Source organism: Egretta garzetta, unplaced genomic scaffold, assembly GCF_000687185.1.
Source record: "Egretta garzetta isolate BGI_Z169 unplaced genomic scaffold, ASM68718v1 scaffold40, whole genome shotgun sequence".
NCBI lineage: Eukaryota > Metazoa > Chordata > Aves > Pelecaniformes > Ardeidae > Egretta > Egretta garzetta.
This window is the reverse complement of record NW_009258484.1, coordinates 4,993,618-5,010,084: the sequence shown is the minus strand read 5'-3', so window position 1 is coordinate 5,010,084 and position 16,467 is coordinate 4,993,618. Positions and strand designations below refer to the sequence as shown.

General features: G+C 44.8%; 1 protein-coding gene across 1 annotated transcript in view; it reads left to right on the top strand.

Moving 5' to 3' along the window:
- Positions 1–768: 768 nt before the first annotated feature.
- MTUS2 (microtubule associated scaffold protein 2) overlaps positions 769–16,467 on the top strand; it is a 67,294-nt gene continuing 51,595 nt past the window's right edge. The window contains exons 1-4 of the mRNA XM_009644610.1: positions 769–817; positions 2,593–2,691; positions 3,759–3,851; positions 7,967–8,175. Coding sequence (XP_009642905.1) covers positions 769–817; positions 2,593–2,691; positions 3,759–3,851; positions 7,967–8,175 — 450 coding nt within the window. The remainder of the gene's footprint in view (positions 818–2,592; positions 2,692–3,758; positions 3,852–7,966; positions 8,176–16,467) is intronic.

Sequence of the window (16,467 nt, the reverse complement as noted above, 5' to 3'; positions counted from 1 at the left end):
AGGGTGGTTGTCCTCATTTCCCCCCCTTGTCATTAATCCTACTCTTCTGTCCTTGCCAAGATACCTATTTGCGCCTTTGCTTGCAACCTGCTTCAGGCTCCGCTGATCTCCCACCTTCCGGGGCCGACATGTCCCATGCGGCTGCCCCTGATGGGCACCGCTGTCTGCGCCCCTGTGAGACCCTTGCTGCTTTCCGCAGACCTCGCCTTGCCCTCTGCAGAACGGTGGTGCTCACTGGGCTTATTTGCTCCTTTGCTCTCTTTTCTTTCAACCGAGCTCTAACTGGAGAATTGTTCCTCGCTTTGTGCTTAAGGCTTTCCCTCATTGAAAAAGTCTCAAAACCAAAAGTATTTATTTGCCCCTTTTTACTGCTGAAAGCATAAGGAAAACACACTCTCCATACCATTGCCTGTGTTTGACATTTGCCGTCGCAAAATTTAGAGAGGAGCTAGGTAAACAGTCCAGTGTGCATCATGTTCTTATTTTGAAAACCACAGAAAAACCAAGGCCTCATTGCCATGAAAAATTAATCCTCAAATCTGTAACCATATAAACTATACCTTATAAAACGAGCTCTGCTTTTCTCTCACAGCTCCCATCTCAGGTTGCTTTTGCTTGGGTGTTAGTAATGAAACGGCACCATAAACTTATTTTATGTCCTGCTCTGCAGTGAAGTACAGTGTCATAGGTGGCAGACGCAGGAAATCTATATCCTCAGTCACTTCACTGTGAAAAGTATTGATCACAAATGAGAATCGTAACCCCAACATGTCCGGTTTACAAACAGGAGAGAAAATGGAGATGGACCAAAGTAAAGGTATGAAGAAGAGTTGAGTCTTTACCAGCCCATGATGACTGATGGTGTGATTTGCCTCTGAACCGCGGGAGGGAGTCAAAGAGGGTCTTAGACCTTCTCCTGGGCCATCCTTCCACAAATAGCTGGACACAGGGCTTGGGCGTGTGGTCTTCGCAGAAGCACTCTGCAAACGAACGCTGAGAGACAGTGCTAGGAAATATGAAGCTCAGTTTCTGGTGCGCCGCAAATTCTGCGTCTGCAGCTCGCTGCTTGCAAGGCCTCATGCAGACGGAAGCGGAAGGGTGAATGATGCCTCAAAAATAAGCCTGATACTGCAAGTGTGACTAGCTGTGGCTTTGGAGAGGGCAGAAAGCGAGGCATCCAGGAAGCGTCCCTGAAGATTAAGATCCCCATATAAAATTACCACTCTTCTCCACTACTGAAATAGCCAGACCACATTTGCATTAAGCAAAATGGAAGGTAGTGTTAGCTTTTGGACTGCCACTGTCTTTAAACACCACCAAGAAAATACGGGTTTGTTTTCCTTCTTCAGATACTTCAGATTCTGTGGGAAATTTTGCTACAAGACATCTGTAAACGTACTCCTGAGAGAAGACAAAGTTAATAAGGCAAACACTTTTTCCTTTATGACAAGTGGTTTGCCTTAAATCTCTCTTTTTCCTGTGTATCCAGGGGCTGTGACATAGTCCTGCGGCTAAAATACGACCCAAACAAACATGGTACAAAAGGGAAGCAAACAGGAAAATACATTAATGTCTCAGGGCTTTGCTTTTCCTTGCTCTTCCTTCTTACTTCCTCAGTGAGTGTTTTCTGCATGAAATCCTGTGGCTGTGACTGTCACACCACGGGCAAGCCAGCAGGGCTGGACTTTCATGTGACTGCACTCAGCGCGGTCCCCACAGCTATTTCAATGGGAGTTGTGGGTGGGCAGGAGGGGCAAGCAGAGCTTGGGTGGCCGCTCTGGCTTTCAGATGGAGTTGCATCTCCCTTGGCCAAGAGGCAGTCGGTGACTGCAGGGCTTGGACAACTGACAGACCCGTCCTGAGCCTGTAACCAGAGGGCTCTAAAGGTGGGAGGAGGAATAACAGGCACTGACTTGCCTCCCACGGAGAAATTAAAGGAAGAGGGAAGGCTAGCACAAAGTTTCTGGAGATCATAACCCAAAAGCTCTGGGGCATCGGGCTGTTAGTGGGAAGAATTTGTGGCTCAGAAAAAAGGCTAAATGCAGAGGTCAGGAGTAATCTGGAGAGCTACAAACAAGGAGGGGAGAGCTGGTCACCAGAAAAGGCAGTTTCCTAACCTGAGGAAAAAGTTGATAGAACCGGTGCCCTGCAGCACAGGCTTTGCACAGTCCTACTTAGCTTCTCCTCCAGCCTAGATCCTTGGCTAAGGATGCACAGCAAGGTAAAGAGACAGAACACAGAGCTTAGAACAGGTAGGATTGGGCTATCTCTGTAGCTGTTTGTGTCTTAATGGCATTTGTCACCGTGCAGATGGCTGGAGAGCCAAGACAGCATGTAAGGCCTTCTCCTGCCCTTCCTTAGTGCTGTGCCTGTCAGCTCAGCCACATGCACACAGTCATGCTTGCAGAAGCGGCAAGTTGGCGTCCAGCACAGAAGTACTGTGCGGCATCATTCTGTGCCCAGGATGTGTACCAGTGAAATACTTATATTTTGCCGTAGTGGTGTGTGTCCTAGTGGTGACATAGTTCTGCACAGTTGCAAACAGAATTATAAACCAGGTTTCTTTCTACCTTTATATTTTTTCTAAAACAGGTCTGAAGAAAGAAGTACAAAAAGATCAGGATGCTAACAGACCAGCTGTCTCATCCCCTAAGAGATCGATGGTAACAGCCACCAAGCTCCATTCGCCAGGTATTTGTGAACTGAAAAGCACCGTTTCAGGGAAAATTTAAACCTGTCAACTTTGCATCTCTTGTTAACACTAAAATCTGAGACCCACTATTGTTAAGTGAAAATTGATTGTGCCCAAGGTTAATTAAGCTGGCTATAAGTACCGCAGACTTTATTATACTGATGCATAAGCTGAATAGACTTATGTTTTCTTTGTTGCAGCCATGCAATCATCTCTCCTTCAAAACAAAGAGTTGTTGCTATTACATGTTTAATGGCACAGGAACTTTTTTTTTTAAATCATTTTAATTTTCTTCTATAAAAAGAGAACAGATAGATATAGTGAAATAGAAGACACCTCAGACAATTGCCTGGAGTGATAGTATATTACTGGGAATCTACTCTTACTGTTGTGCAGAGGCACTAAATTTTCTGGCCTATTTCTATGCATAATTGGAAAAGGGATTATCTATAGAAATAACCTCCAGAGTGTTACTGGGGCATTGTCAACTTACCCCTCAATATTGGGAACAAACACATGGTTTTAACATTTCTAAAGAATACCTTTGTTTATTTATTAAAATGAAGATAACTTATTTCTAAGTACTCAGTGTACATTAACAGATGTATAAGGTACCTAAAGGCCTTTTGTAAGGCTGGCCTTTGGCTGATCTAAATGCTTTTGAAATGAGCACGCATGGTCCCACTGATTTCCTTGTGCTTGCTGTTTATCTTCTGTTCTCTTACCTCATTTTTCAGACTCTACTTGAATAATCTAAATGTGATCTCTACAGCTATATGATACTTGACTTATAATTATGGGGGGTAGAACCCCATGTTTCTTCATTTGATGGTAAGGTATAAAACATGTAGAACAGCTCTTCAGCTCCTATAACTTGCATCGAGAGTCTCTTCACGTGTACTAAACTCAATCCCTATTCTTCCCCTCCCCAGCCAACAAATCAAGAAAATGGAAGGTTAAATTTAATCTTTCCAGGCATCAACAGGACTCAGATTTCTTCTCCTTACCAAGACACTAGGGTAAAAAGATGAACGTAACACTGTCCTCCGAATCATATAATTTTTAGGCTATTTTGCACCTGGTGAGATTACAAAGAAAGATCCAAAGAAAGATTTGTTGCAGAGAGTGTCAAACCAGCAGCTGACCAGCGTTTATAACGGTGGGGGTCCAGTGCAAGCACCGGCACTGATTGTGGCTGTAGCAGCATGTTGCAGTACAGCTGATTTGCTTCCACTAGAATTAGAAAGCAAAATGAAACGTAGGTATATTCGTACTGTGTATTTGTACTGTCTTAAGGAGCAGAATTAGAAAGCAAAATGAAACGTAGGTATATTTGTACTGTCTTAAGGAGGCCTGCATTTCCACAGGTGACTTAATGATTTTCAAGGCTTAAATTTTTGGCATATACAATTCATGAGGCCTCAAAGTTTTCTTCATTCTCATGAGAGGTTAAGTAACTGCCCTCACTCCATCAGACTGATTTAGGATTTCTTAAGCTTGGTGGTCTGAAATTATGGCAACCTAAAACTGTTTATCAATGTAAGGATCAAATAGGAAAATAAACCTCATCTTCATTCATTTTTTTTAGAGTAGCCTTTAGCATTCTTTGAAATAACACCAGCAACAGCAAAGCAATAATGACAGACAATCTTTTGACCTATTCAACAATTTCACAAAATAAGCAAAGCAGCCATTAAGCAGGACAAGGAATGAATGCAGCTGGGGCTAAGGGGCAGCAGCACAGCCTTCCCTCCATCAGGATCACAAACTCATGTGGCATTTACACTTCATGATAGGGGAGCATGTGCTCCCCAGGTAACTCTATTACAGCTACATGAGGCCATGGAACAGGATCTAAAATTTCTCAGTGCTCTTTCTAGGTTGTTTTCCCTCTGTTACTGGCCTCCTCACATGCAAACCCTTTTAATCAGCACTGGTTTTTCACTGTCATACAATTGGTTTTTTTGGCCTTGAATCTGATCTTTAGTATTTGGATCAGTCCTCCTGAAGACTTGCAAGGGAGTTTTGGGATGCAGAGTCTTGTAGGGATCTCAATTTTATCTACTGATGCAATACCATTCCCAAAATCTGTGTATAGGGGCAGGTGTACATAGATGCAGGTGCTCTCCTTCCACCCCATTGCAGGACGGTGCCATCTGTTTCTGACATCTTTCACTCTACAGACTGGTTGTTATCAATCCTCTCCAAGTAATTTCCTCATTTTTCTTACCAAAATGTCAGAAATTGGACAGCTAAAAGGCAAAGAAATTGTATTCCCCATCTAAATCCTCGTGGACTGTGTTAATTATGAGTATATACTTGTTATGTCTCCTTAGTTCAAACACTCAGTTAGATAAAAAAGACCTGGGAGTTTTGAAGGGGATCAAAGGGGTTCAGTGATTTCAGCACACAGTGGGTCTGCCCCCCTGGTCCCACCATCAGCAAAAAGGACATTCAGGATCAGGGCCAGCATCAATAATATATCGCCTGTTTTGTGCAGAGCAACAGAAGGGAGACATCAATGGCAGAATAAGCTTAGTAAGCTGCTTTTCAGACCCAAACGAACCAAGAAATTCAGATTTATCCCTGAGGAAAATAGCATAGTTTAATTTACAAGGACAGCTTATAATACTGACAAGGACAACGTAGAGATGTGCACTTCAAATATTCCAGTGAGCAGGAAAGCTAGAAAGATATAAGACACAACAACCTGATGTGTTTCTGATTTAATTAAAATTGGACTGATTTCAAGGGCTTCCCCATACACATCTCCCTATGCCTTCTGTTGTAACATCACCATGCTGCCTAAACAACCCGAGATTTTTATACTAAAAAACCAGATATTTATTGCTGTTGCTTTTATTAATTTCTTATTTTGTGATAAAACCTACTGTCCAGTTAAGAGTTCCTTTAAATGAATTAAAGAATCTGTAAGAAAACATTATTCCTGCACAAAAAAAGGTGTACAGGCTTTAACTGACATGAAAATGGGTAGAGGGCAATAGCTATGGTGAACTCTCTTAATGGCAGAAAGTCCTCTCTTAACATCCCGTATTGTATTATTTAGGTCTCGCAGCATCATGGAGTTAGCCTTGACACGCTGCAAAACCTGGTATTCCTCTTTGCAAATGCAAGTCACAGGCACAAAGAATTTCAAGGGCTGTTTTGCGCTTGTGGCTCTTTGCAGTTGCAGGGTGAGATACTTGGCGCCGTGAGGGAGCATCTCTGCTGGAGCTAGCTCCCCCAAGCTTAGCCTGGAGCCAGAACAGAGTCAAGCACATTGGAAGATATGCTTCCAGTGGCTCCACACAAGCCAGGGATCTGAAAAAGTAGGAATACGCTCCTGGGGTCTTGCTCTGACAAAGCCATCCTGCTTCCCTGCCTGATCTAGTAGAAGTGCCCTAAGGATCCATTTGCACACCCAGGCCACAGTCTTAAGGATATAAAAAATATATATAATATAATATAATATAATATAATATAATATAACATAATATAATACAATATATTAAATTATATGTGTGCATATATATCTGCAACAATGCTCTACTTCACAAATTGGCTCAAACCCATAGCACCAGATACCTCTCTGTGGAAGGGTTCTTCTGGTTTTTAGGAAAGGGGTAGGTAGTATCCATGGCAGAATACTGTCCCCTGTTACATTCATTGCTGAGGACTGGTTGGAGACATTGTTTCTGTATTATTTTTTCAGGAACTGTACATTACAAGACTATAAAACTACAGGATACCCTTTTTTAGATTCTTGCATACCCAGCCCTTTCTGCTAACACAGAAATGTTCATTTTTCGCCTGTATCCAGACCAATGTCCGCCATCTCTAGTGATACATGGGAACAAGGTGTCTGATTCGATTTTTTTTTCCCTTTTTCTTACTGACTCTAGCTCCTAGGCTAAAAGCATGAGACTAGTGGGAGGAGCTGAGGAGCAGAACTAGAGATTCCTGGCCAGTATTTCAGGAATGAGCTAAAAAGCATCAGCTGAGGAGAGAGTGAAGGTAGCAAAAAGAATCGGTAAGCTGAGCAAAGGCGTTGCCCAGCTGACCAGAAATGTTTGCAGGGGAGAGTTCTCAGAAAGCTAAGAAGATAAAGACAAAACAGATTGTCCAAGCAGTGGCTTGAGCAAGATGCAGCTACCCCTTCTTGCTTCATCCTTGTAATGAGAAATGGATAGTTGACTCAAGCAGGATATGAACTTAATTTAGGGTGAAAGCCTCACTTCCCTGAAGTGGCTTGTCATGAGTAAGCTTTAGTTCTTGTGCCACTCATGTGAATGTGACACTCTATTTGAGCTGATACCCTAAAGATAAGCAACACTAGCGGTTTCACATCTTTATACAGGTTTAGGCTTGCTTCAAGCCAACTTGGAGCATATCAGGGGAGCCAGAGTCTGTCTGGACCCTTTTCTGCAAGCAGACCATGTAGCGATTCTCATGTGACCGACGGTGCAGAGAAAGCAGCCATGCAGAGCCACTGGTGTAACCAGTCAGCGTTATGTGATACCTGGTGGCATTTCTACACATATCTGGCTTGTGCTGCAACTTCAGAAGTGTTATGAAGGGGAGAGCAAGGGGAACTGGCGAGGTAGACTGCAATATTGGTGATAAAAAGAAACAGTGATAACGCAGTAGCAAGCAACCCATGCTGTGTTTGCATTCAGGGAAGGGCAGCTCCAGCCCCACATTGCCCCATTTGGAGGCAAAAGGAAATCTGAAAAGGCAAAGTAAAGCCAGCACATCTGTCAAGTCACCAAGTCACCAAGTTCAGGTGGCCAAAGAAATTGTGTGTAGACTGTAAATGTCATCCAACTGTTTACCACCTCCACCATAGGATAAGGTGAATCTCAACCTGGAAGTGCCCATTTCTCTCACCACCATTCAAGAGAGTTCAGCATCACACATCAAGATGCAGACCTCTGCTCTTGTAGATGTCTAACATAGGTGAGATGAATCCTTCCTCTAATGACCTCAGTTCTCAGTAAGACACTCTTAGGAGAACTCTCCTCAACTCGTAGCAGACCTTCAGGCTCAGAGCCTGAGGTGAGATGACTGTTGTAAAAGCTTTGAGCTTTGGCCCCTAGGGAAACATATTTCGCTGTACTCTTGCTTTTTTTGAAAGTCATTACAGATCTCTGTGAATGCTACAGATCTTTTTTTCTTTTATAGGGCTGAGTCCCAAAGGCCTTAGAAACACATAAAGGTCATGTCCGTATGTATGAAGTAGGTGACCCTGATGGCCTTTTCTTCTCTCCTTTGTAGGACATCCCAAGCAAAGGCCAGCCACCCCAAAGAATGGATTCTCCCCCAAACCAGGAGAGAGTCGAGATGCTGAAAAGCAGTTTGTTCAGAGGTTGAAGGAAAAGTGTGATGAGCAGTCCCGGCAATTAAGCAATATTCGAGATGAGCTTAAAAGGGCCAGCTGTGGTTTTGATGTCTTTGCGATAACAACACAGCACTTTTTCAGACAGGTAAGTGCAATGGGTACTTTTTACCATTGGAAAGATATTTTGCCTTTACACCAGTCACTTGCACACATCTATTCCACAGTTGTCAAAACATCATTCTTGGGAGCAAAGCATGTAATTTCTTTGCAACAGTTATTATGAGGAGGGAATTATTATTTGATGCCATGTATTTGAAAATGAAAGTTCAGGAGCTTGGAAGAGGCAGAATTGTGACTGAAGTGTTTGTCACAAGCATGGAGTGGTTTCACAGTGTTTTTAGGAGTGAAGCAGATGCAAAACCTTAGAAATCACAGTCCCTGACTGCTACAGATGGAATAGAAAGTGTAACTAAGATATTGATGCTTGCAACAAATGCAAAAACAATCCATGCATTTAGTCAACCAAAGGTGTTGGATGAAGGAAAGATTTTCTTTCTCACAGTACTTTTCTACTGTTCCTCTTCTGATCAGGCAGAGTGGTCCCTGCTACAGAAGTGCCAATCCCTGAAGACATTAGAATAACATTATCTCAGTATTTAGCAGATTACATTCAGCAGGTACAGAGAACATAAAGAAAATGTCGGTAATTAGAGAAGCTTATTTATTCACTAAACCCAAGACAAAATGAGTCAAGTTTAAAAGACAACCACAGTGACCATGAAGGACTTGTAGGTATTGCTTGCTTCAAAAGCTGTTTAGTGATCTGGGAAATCTAGCTGGGCTCTGAGGTCCAGACCTGGTTCACCTGACACCCAAGTATTTTGTACCATCTCAGGTTAAGCTGGTGTCCCAGGTACTTTGTAAAACAGGCAGACGATCCCCAGCAGCAGGACCCAAGGTTTGGATAATATCCTTGATTGCCTGTTTGTCTACTTTTGGAAGAGACAAGAGTGAACTTTCAGTATTCGATGGGAGGAAGAAAACCAAAACTCCAAAACACAGATTCAAACAGTCTTTACAAATTCTGAAATACTTTATTCAGTTATTTGTTTGTATTAGTGGGAAAGGTTACCTTTGAACAAATACCGTAGTTCACACTTTTCCCTAAGTAGGAGCTGATCTTGCTGGGGGAGCTTCACTGAACTGAAGAAACAGGGAATTTGAAAAAAGTACTAAATATTTTAAATACCTTCCCAGGGGATTTTTCCCCTCTATTTTTCTTTAGTCTTGACATCTCTGGGCTTGATGGGCATTTGTAAAGCTTTTTTTCTGGGTTTTTTTTTTTTTTTTTTGGAGCTGACTGTGGAATGTCCTTGATTAAAGCTGAGGGAAACAAAAAAGGGCAGAGCCGTGTCTGCTCAGCTTTGTCTATGCATTGTCCACTGGGGAGAGATTTTTCATCTCATGCCTCATTCATAAGTTGCTGAAGGGATTCTGGAAGCTTGGGCATATCTCCTTCGTCTCCTCTGGATATGTTTTAAATGAGAACAGCTGCTGTAGCTGAGCTTTGAGACGACTGTCATCCTGTTGGTGCATGTTAGATGTTTCCCTAGAATGCCTCCTAAATTGAACACCTCAGGGGACTTTATTTAATAGAGCCCTCTCCAAGTCCTGGCCAGGCATATCTGTGCCTCATGTTCCCAGCTCCTCTGCACTATCAGGCCAGCTGGGGGTTTGCAGTGATACTCCTCTGAGTGCCTGGAGGGCTTGGAGATAAAAAAATAATATACCTGTGGAATTTAAGTGCTTTCAGGCTTGGGCAGGATTACATGTAGAGTTTTTTCGGATCCATTGCTGGACTCGCTTACCTGTGTTCAGCCTTAGTGTGAGACAAAGCCCCTTCTGGGCTTGCCTGGTCACCCTGGAGTATCTGTATCTGCATATCACCGTTCAGTGCAGTGCAAGACACTCGTGTCTTGCTGCTCGCTGCTGGGAGCCACGTAACACGGACCCTTCCCAGGCAAAGACACCCCTGGCTTTCCTGGGTGACGAGCTGCACAGTCCGCATGAGCTCAACAGTTATCCATTAGGCACTCAGATGCGGTACCTACATTAGCAACCTATGATTGCTTTAGGTGCCATTTTTAATGAATGGAGGCAGGTGAGCACTTCCAGAAGAATATTTACAGCACCAAAGATCTGAATTTCTGCTTGAGGTACTTGCCTTTCTCAACTGAGGCCCTCCAGGGAGGCCCAAGGCTGCTGCACTTTTAAATTCAGTGCTTAAGTTGAGCGCCTATGTGTAGTGGGATGATCTGGGGCTACTCAAGCAATTGCATAATTGGGCAGTCTGCTGTCTTGCAACACAGACACAGACTTCCAAGTTTTTGAGTGTCGTTCGAAAATACAATCTGTAGACATTTTCTGAGATGGTGTTATTGTTTGAAAGCTTGAGCAAAATTGCATTGCCTGGATTAGAGTTTGGGCAGCATGGAAAAAGAAACTTTTCCCATTATAAAAATAATAATAATTGTGTATGTTTGTTTCTGAGAAGCCTTCAGGCAAAATGGTTGAGGTCTGAGTAGAAATGCAGTTTAGCAAGGCAATAATACTCATTCAGGAATAAAGTGGGGCCTTATTCCAGAGAAGTTTGGGGTTGATTTGTCCAATTCTACTTTGCTTAGCAGAGGGCCCAATCCTACTTTGGTGCTAGGGAGCCTCTTTGGGCTGATAGTCACCCATAGCCTCATTTCAGTATCTCTTTCTCTCTCCTTACACCACACCAAAATAATGTCCAAAACACCGATCTTTATCTGATTTGGAGCTGAATTCTGTTGGAAAATGTGCTCCCAGGCAGTGAGGACTGGACTAAATCCTAAAAGCAACCCAAGGACTCGTCTTGCGCACAGGTAGGAGCATCCCTGTGCCCGTGGCTCTCTCATCTTGCTCACGCTGTTTCTGTTCTTTCTCCAAAGCTGGGGAAAGCACCAACACAAGTGGTCCATGTTTAGCTGAAGAAAGAGAGTGTCAATGCGTAGGAAAGCGTGTTGGCCAACACCAGCATTTTCTTTGAGTGCTTTCCAATGTTAAGCACTTGCTGTAGCAACCATAGGGTTGCATGACCATTTTCTTTGGATTTTGTTCGATTTGTTTTCTGGCTGTTCCAGACCACTGCTGAATGGTATCCTAGAATCATCTCTCCTTCTCAGTTGAAAATGCTCTTAGTAGACAAGATTCATTTAATAGGCATCAAGGAGTGCACAACATGTAGCAGTACTTAATACAGAGCCATTAAATGACAGCTAAACCAATTTGCTGCCTTGGAAAAAAGCCTAGGTGATAGAAGGAGGTGACGCCTGAAGCAGTGGACAAAAAAAAATTAAAGTAGTGGTTCTGACATAAGCATTTAGCTAGTTACAAAAAGTAATGATTGCAGTGCCTGTGGACAACATGGCTTCTAATTATTATTTAATTAGCAGATTAATTAGTTAAGGCCCTCAGGTATGCACACATGACTCTTGTTGACTTCAGGGACCACTTCTAACTTATTCTGAAGAGGAGCAGATTGAGTTTGTCCTTAATGTTGGGCGTTCATGGTATCAGTACAACCTTTGTGCTGTGAGGGATATTCCAAAGTGAACAACTGACTGGCAGGACTTGGAGTCATACTGTGAAGATGTTGCCATGAAGACTTTTTAGAGCAAATATCATGAACAGCTGCCCCTGATTTGGGTCACTCCTGGCCTGGTCTGGCTTGTTACCCAGTAATAATGACAGTCCTGGCCCAGTTTCATCCCTGTTCAGGAAAGTGGCCAGCAGCAGTCCCTCTTGGAAGTGGTAACAGTGCCATCTAAAGGAGAGTAGCCCAAAGTGACAAATTCTGGAGGATAAATCCTTTGGGCCATAGACAGGGAGAAAAAAAAATCCACTTTTGTATCTGTAGTACACTCAGAGCAGATGTGTTTTTGCTGAGGGCTGTCATGGCCAAACCATGCTGAGGCCCTGGAAAGTGGGCTAATGCCTTTCTGCCAGTACAGCATGCGCAAACAGCTGAAAAGCAGAATCTGGTTATCACGTTCTGCCTCTGAGCTAATGCCTTTCTGCCAGTACAGCATGCGCAAAATTAGGGCAAAAAATGCCCTAATTTCCCATTAGGGCTCCAGATCTACAGTGTATATGAGGAGAAGGGATCCCTTCTGGGCTGCAGACCCCGAGGGTGGGAGCAGGTAAGGGAAAGGGTTATGCTGGGGTAGTCTGTCCCATACTCTGCATGGGCATAGAGGGGTTTCCAGACTTGCAGCATGGCCTCGTGCTGTGGTCTTCATCACGGGGTGGGGGGAAAATTGCTCAGGACAGATCCCAGCAAATGAGCGCAATCGGATCAGCTGGGAATGGGGGAACCACACAGATGCCCTGAACATTGGGACAGCACTGCAGTACTTGATGGTATCCCAGCACTTTGTGTCTACCAACATTGAGAAAGATGTGTCACCAGTAACCAGCATGTGTGTGCCTCCACACCTGAATGTGGGTTACTTTTGGGTGGGTGTACAAGACACATCTTCCAGACAAGTAAACACACATAGCAGCATCCCACAAAATCTAGGATGGACAAGGAAAACCTTTTCCCCCACTGAAATAACCGAGATATGTGTGTGCTTGTGTGTATTGTTCAGAGAAATGTTTCTGTCCTGTGAATGGCAATACGCCACCCAGAGTCATGTGGCCACCTTGGCCAAATGTTAATGACTCCTTGTGTTAGTGGCAAAATTAGTTGTGCTCGTTATAAGTTGCTTGGCACTTCCCACCATTGCCTCCAAGACAGTAATTTGGGCTAACATTTCAAGTGCTTACCTCAGGCTGAGCTGAAAATGGTTTATTTTCACATCTGTCTCTGGGAATGAGTTTAGGAGAAATCTATTTTTTGTGCCTGCTGGTGCCACAGTGGTAAGAAGCCAGCACCCATCAGAAAGGCTGGCCTTCCAGCTTTCAAGGGTACTACTTTCCCAACATTTGCAAAATATGTTAGAATTTGGCCCAAGAATAGTCCTTAGTAAAGTGCCACTCCTCCCTCGTTATGACGGCTTGGCAGATTTCCTGAATTGAGCAAGTTCATTCTTTTCTTTGCTCCTGCTGGAGAGCAGAGCGGTCAGAACAACTCAATCTTTTCATTCTGTATCCTGGAAAAAATCCGTTTGGGACTCATGAAACACTAACAGTTTAGGGATATGAATCAAAAACATTTTATTGCAAGACAAACAAAACACTTTGTTTGGTTGGAAGGAAAAAATTAGAAAGAAGCGTTGTCATCATTTAGGGCTTTCTAAACTGCTTTTAAGGTAGAAATGCACAAGATTTGGTGTTGGGGGCTCTATAATGCGGCTGCTGTGGGACCTGCAGGACATTCACACATGGTCGATCTGCCCAAGCAATGGGTCAGGGTTTGTGAACTGAAGGAAGTTGCCTGCTGTAGGCCCCCTGCTTTCTTGCTCTGGGTGCTAAAAGGCAGGCAGTGAAAAGGTAAGGTGGCATAGGAATAGAAACTTTAAAGCAGCTGAATATCTTTCCCCTTCTCATCCTCGGAGTAAGTGGATGTTACCAGAGGATGCTACACAGCGCCTACATGAAGATCATTTCATCCAAGCTCTCCACCTCTGTGCCAGAGCCGTGTCCCTCGGTTTCCCCTTGTGCAGCAACTCTCGGTGCTCCGTGCTCTGCTGCTGCAACGGTTCAACAAGTTCAACAAGGGCAAGTGTCAAGTGCTGCACCTGGGGAGGTTTAACCCCTTGCACTGGTACAAGCTGGGGGCTGACCTGCTGGAAAGCAGCTCTGCTGAGAGGGACCTGGGAGTCCTGGTAGATGACAAGCTGACCATGAGCCAGCAGTGTGCTCTTGTTGCCAAGAAGGCCAATGGCATCCTGGGGTGCATTAAGAGGAGCGTGGCCAGCAGGTCAAGGGAGGTTATCCTCCCCCTCTACTCACTACTCTGTAGCGAGACCCCACCTGGAGGACTGTGTCCAGTTCTGGGCTCCCTGGTTCAAGAGAGATGAGGAACTGCTAGAGAGAGTCCAGAGGAGGGCTACAAAGATGATGAGGGGACTGGATCATCTCCCCTATGAGGAAAGGCTGAGGGAGTTGGGCTTTTTTAGCCTGGAGAAGAGAAGACTGAGAGGAGATCTCATCAACACATACAAATATCTTAAGGGTGGATGTCATGAGGACAGAGTCAGACTCTTCTCAGTGGTGCTCAGTGACAGGACAAGGGGCAATGGGCCCAAACTGAAGCATAAGAGGTTCCAGGTGAATGTGAGGAAGAACTTCTTTACTTTGAGGGTGACAGAGTACTGGACCAGGCTGCCCAGGGGAGTTGTGGAGTCTCCTTCTTTGGAGATATTCAAAACCTGCCTGGATGATGTCCTGTGCAACCTGCTCTGAGTGACCCTGCTTTAGCAGGGGGTTGGACTGGATGATCTTCCAAGGTCCCTTCCAACCCTTGCCATTCTGTGATTCTGTGTGATTCTGTAACTGCAGAGCCGAGTGCTCACTGCACTGTGCCCTTCAGGTCTGCCAGCAAAAACCACCTCTCACCTGGCACAGGATCTAAGGGATGTTTTTAATCTCCCTGTGCCTCAGTGTCCAGCTGTTAGATGGGGACACCAGGGAACTGCCATCACATGAGGGTGCCGTGGAGTAAAAATATTAGTATTTGGGATTTACTCCAATATTGGGGTGAGATGACAAAAGAACAGCCTGTGAGGAAAATCAACACTTTGCAGCCAGTGCGGAGGATAGCATGGGTAATAAACAAGGCCTTGGTCTACATAATACATGAAGAAGATAAGCAAATTCAGAAATGAATACTGACATGCCTATTGACTGGGCAAAGTGGGAGTGCTGTGGCTGTAAGATGGATCCCCCCCACAAAGCAGACATCCACCCGCCTGGGTACTGCACTGCTTCACTGTGCTGCTGCTGGTTTTCGGATGCAGCCGCACACCCATCAAAGGGGCGTGGGGGTGTGAGCTGTCTGGAGTGGTGATGATGATGGGAGATATCGGGTATTGCAAGAAAACAGAGAGAAATGCCCCGCTGAGGGCTTCAGGGGTGGGCTCTGTGTGAGGTAGGAGTGGGGTGGTGCAGTCTCCTGCTCTGTACATTTTAGCTGTGTTCTCCTGGATGGTGCAGGTCCCACGGCAGGATTTCCTCTGTGCTGTGGACTCACTTGCACAAGCTCTTTCCTCACTGCAAATGGGGCAATTAGGTAACCTTGCCTCAGAGGTGCAACCCCTTCTCCCGGGTCTGATTGGGTCTCCCTGCTCCAGGCTCATGCCCTACAGCCACATGGCTGAGGAGGAGAGAAGAACTAGGAAAGTGATAAAACGAGGAGGCAGAAACTTGCTGGGCCAACCCTGTCTCTAATCCAATGCTTTTCTCAGACCTTGTCCTGTGGGGCGAGGCGTGGGAGTGAGGAGCCCACCCCCAGGGAAGCAGGCGGTGAGCAGCGGGAGCAACGGCATTTGGAGCAGCAGGAAGGGAGCAGCAGCAAACTCCTCTCCTGGCCTGAAATCCTGTGGCTGCAAAGCTGGCAGAAAGACTCTGCAGAAGATTTTTAAGGGGAAACACAAAAGGCTGATGTTTGAGCAAATTCAGGTGGGAGCATAGCTGGGAAAATGGTAGGTGAAGAACTAATTGCTTAGTAAAAAGGCTGCTTCTTCCTTCTGTGTCAAGAGGAGATGCCTCACACATGGTAATTGTGCATATTTTCAGTTGAGTAGGAGTTAAAAGTAGAACAAGTTAAAAAAAATACATATATAGGTTATATTGGGTCGAGCTGCATAGTGCTGTGCTTTCTATCAGTCAGTAGAAAGGTGTTGATAACACACCAGGGCTTTAGCTGCTGCTGAGCAGTGCTCCCACAGCACCAAGGCTGTGTCTCCAGCATTGCCCCACCACCACCAATGGGCTGGGAGGTGGCAAAATCTTGGGAGGGGACGTAGCCAAGACACCTGACCCAAACCGACCAAAGGGATATTCCATACCATATGACGCCGGCTCAGATATAAAAGCTAAGGGAAAAGGAGGAAGAAGCAGGGGGGCATTCGTCTTTTATAACTTTTTGTCTTCTGAAGCAGCAGCTATGCATACTGAAGCCCTGCTTCCTGGGAAGGGGATGGATGTCTCTTGCTAACGGGAAGTAGAGAATAAAATCTTGTTTTCCTTTTGCTACCACACGCAGCCTTTGCTTTTGCTTTTTATTAAACTGCCTTTATCTTGACCCATGAGTTTTCTCTCCTTTCCCTCTCATTTTCTCCCCCCCTGTCCTGCTGGGGGGGAGCGATAGGGTGGCTTGGTGGGCACCTGGCATCCAGCCAAGGTCAAACCATCGCACATATGTACACATTCACACACACACGCACATATATATATATATAAAACT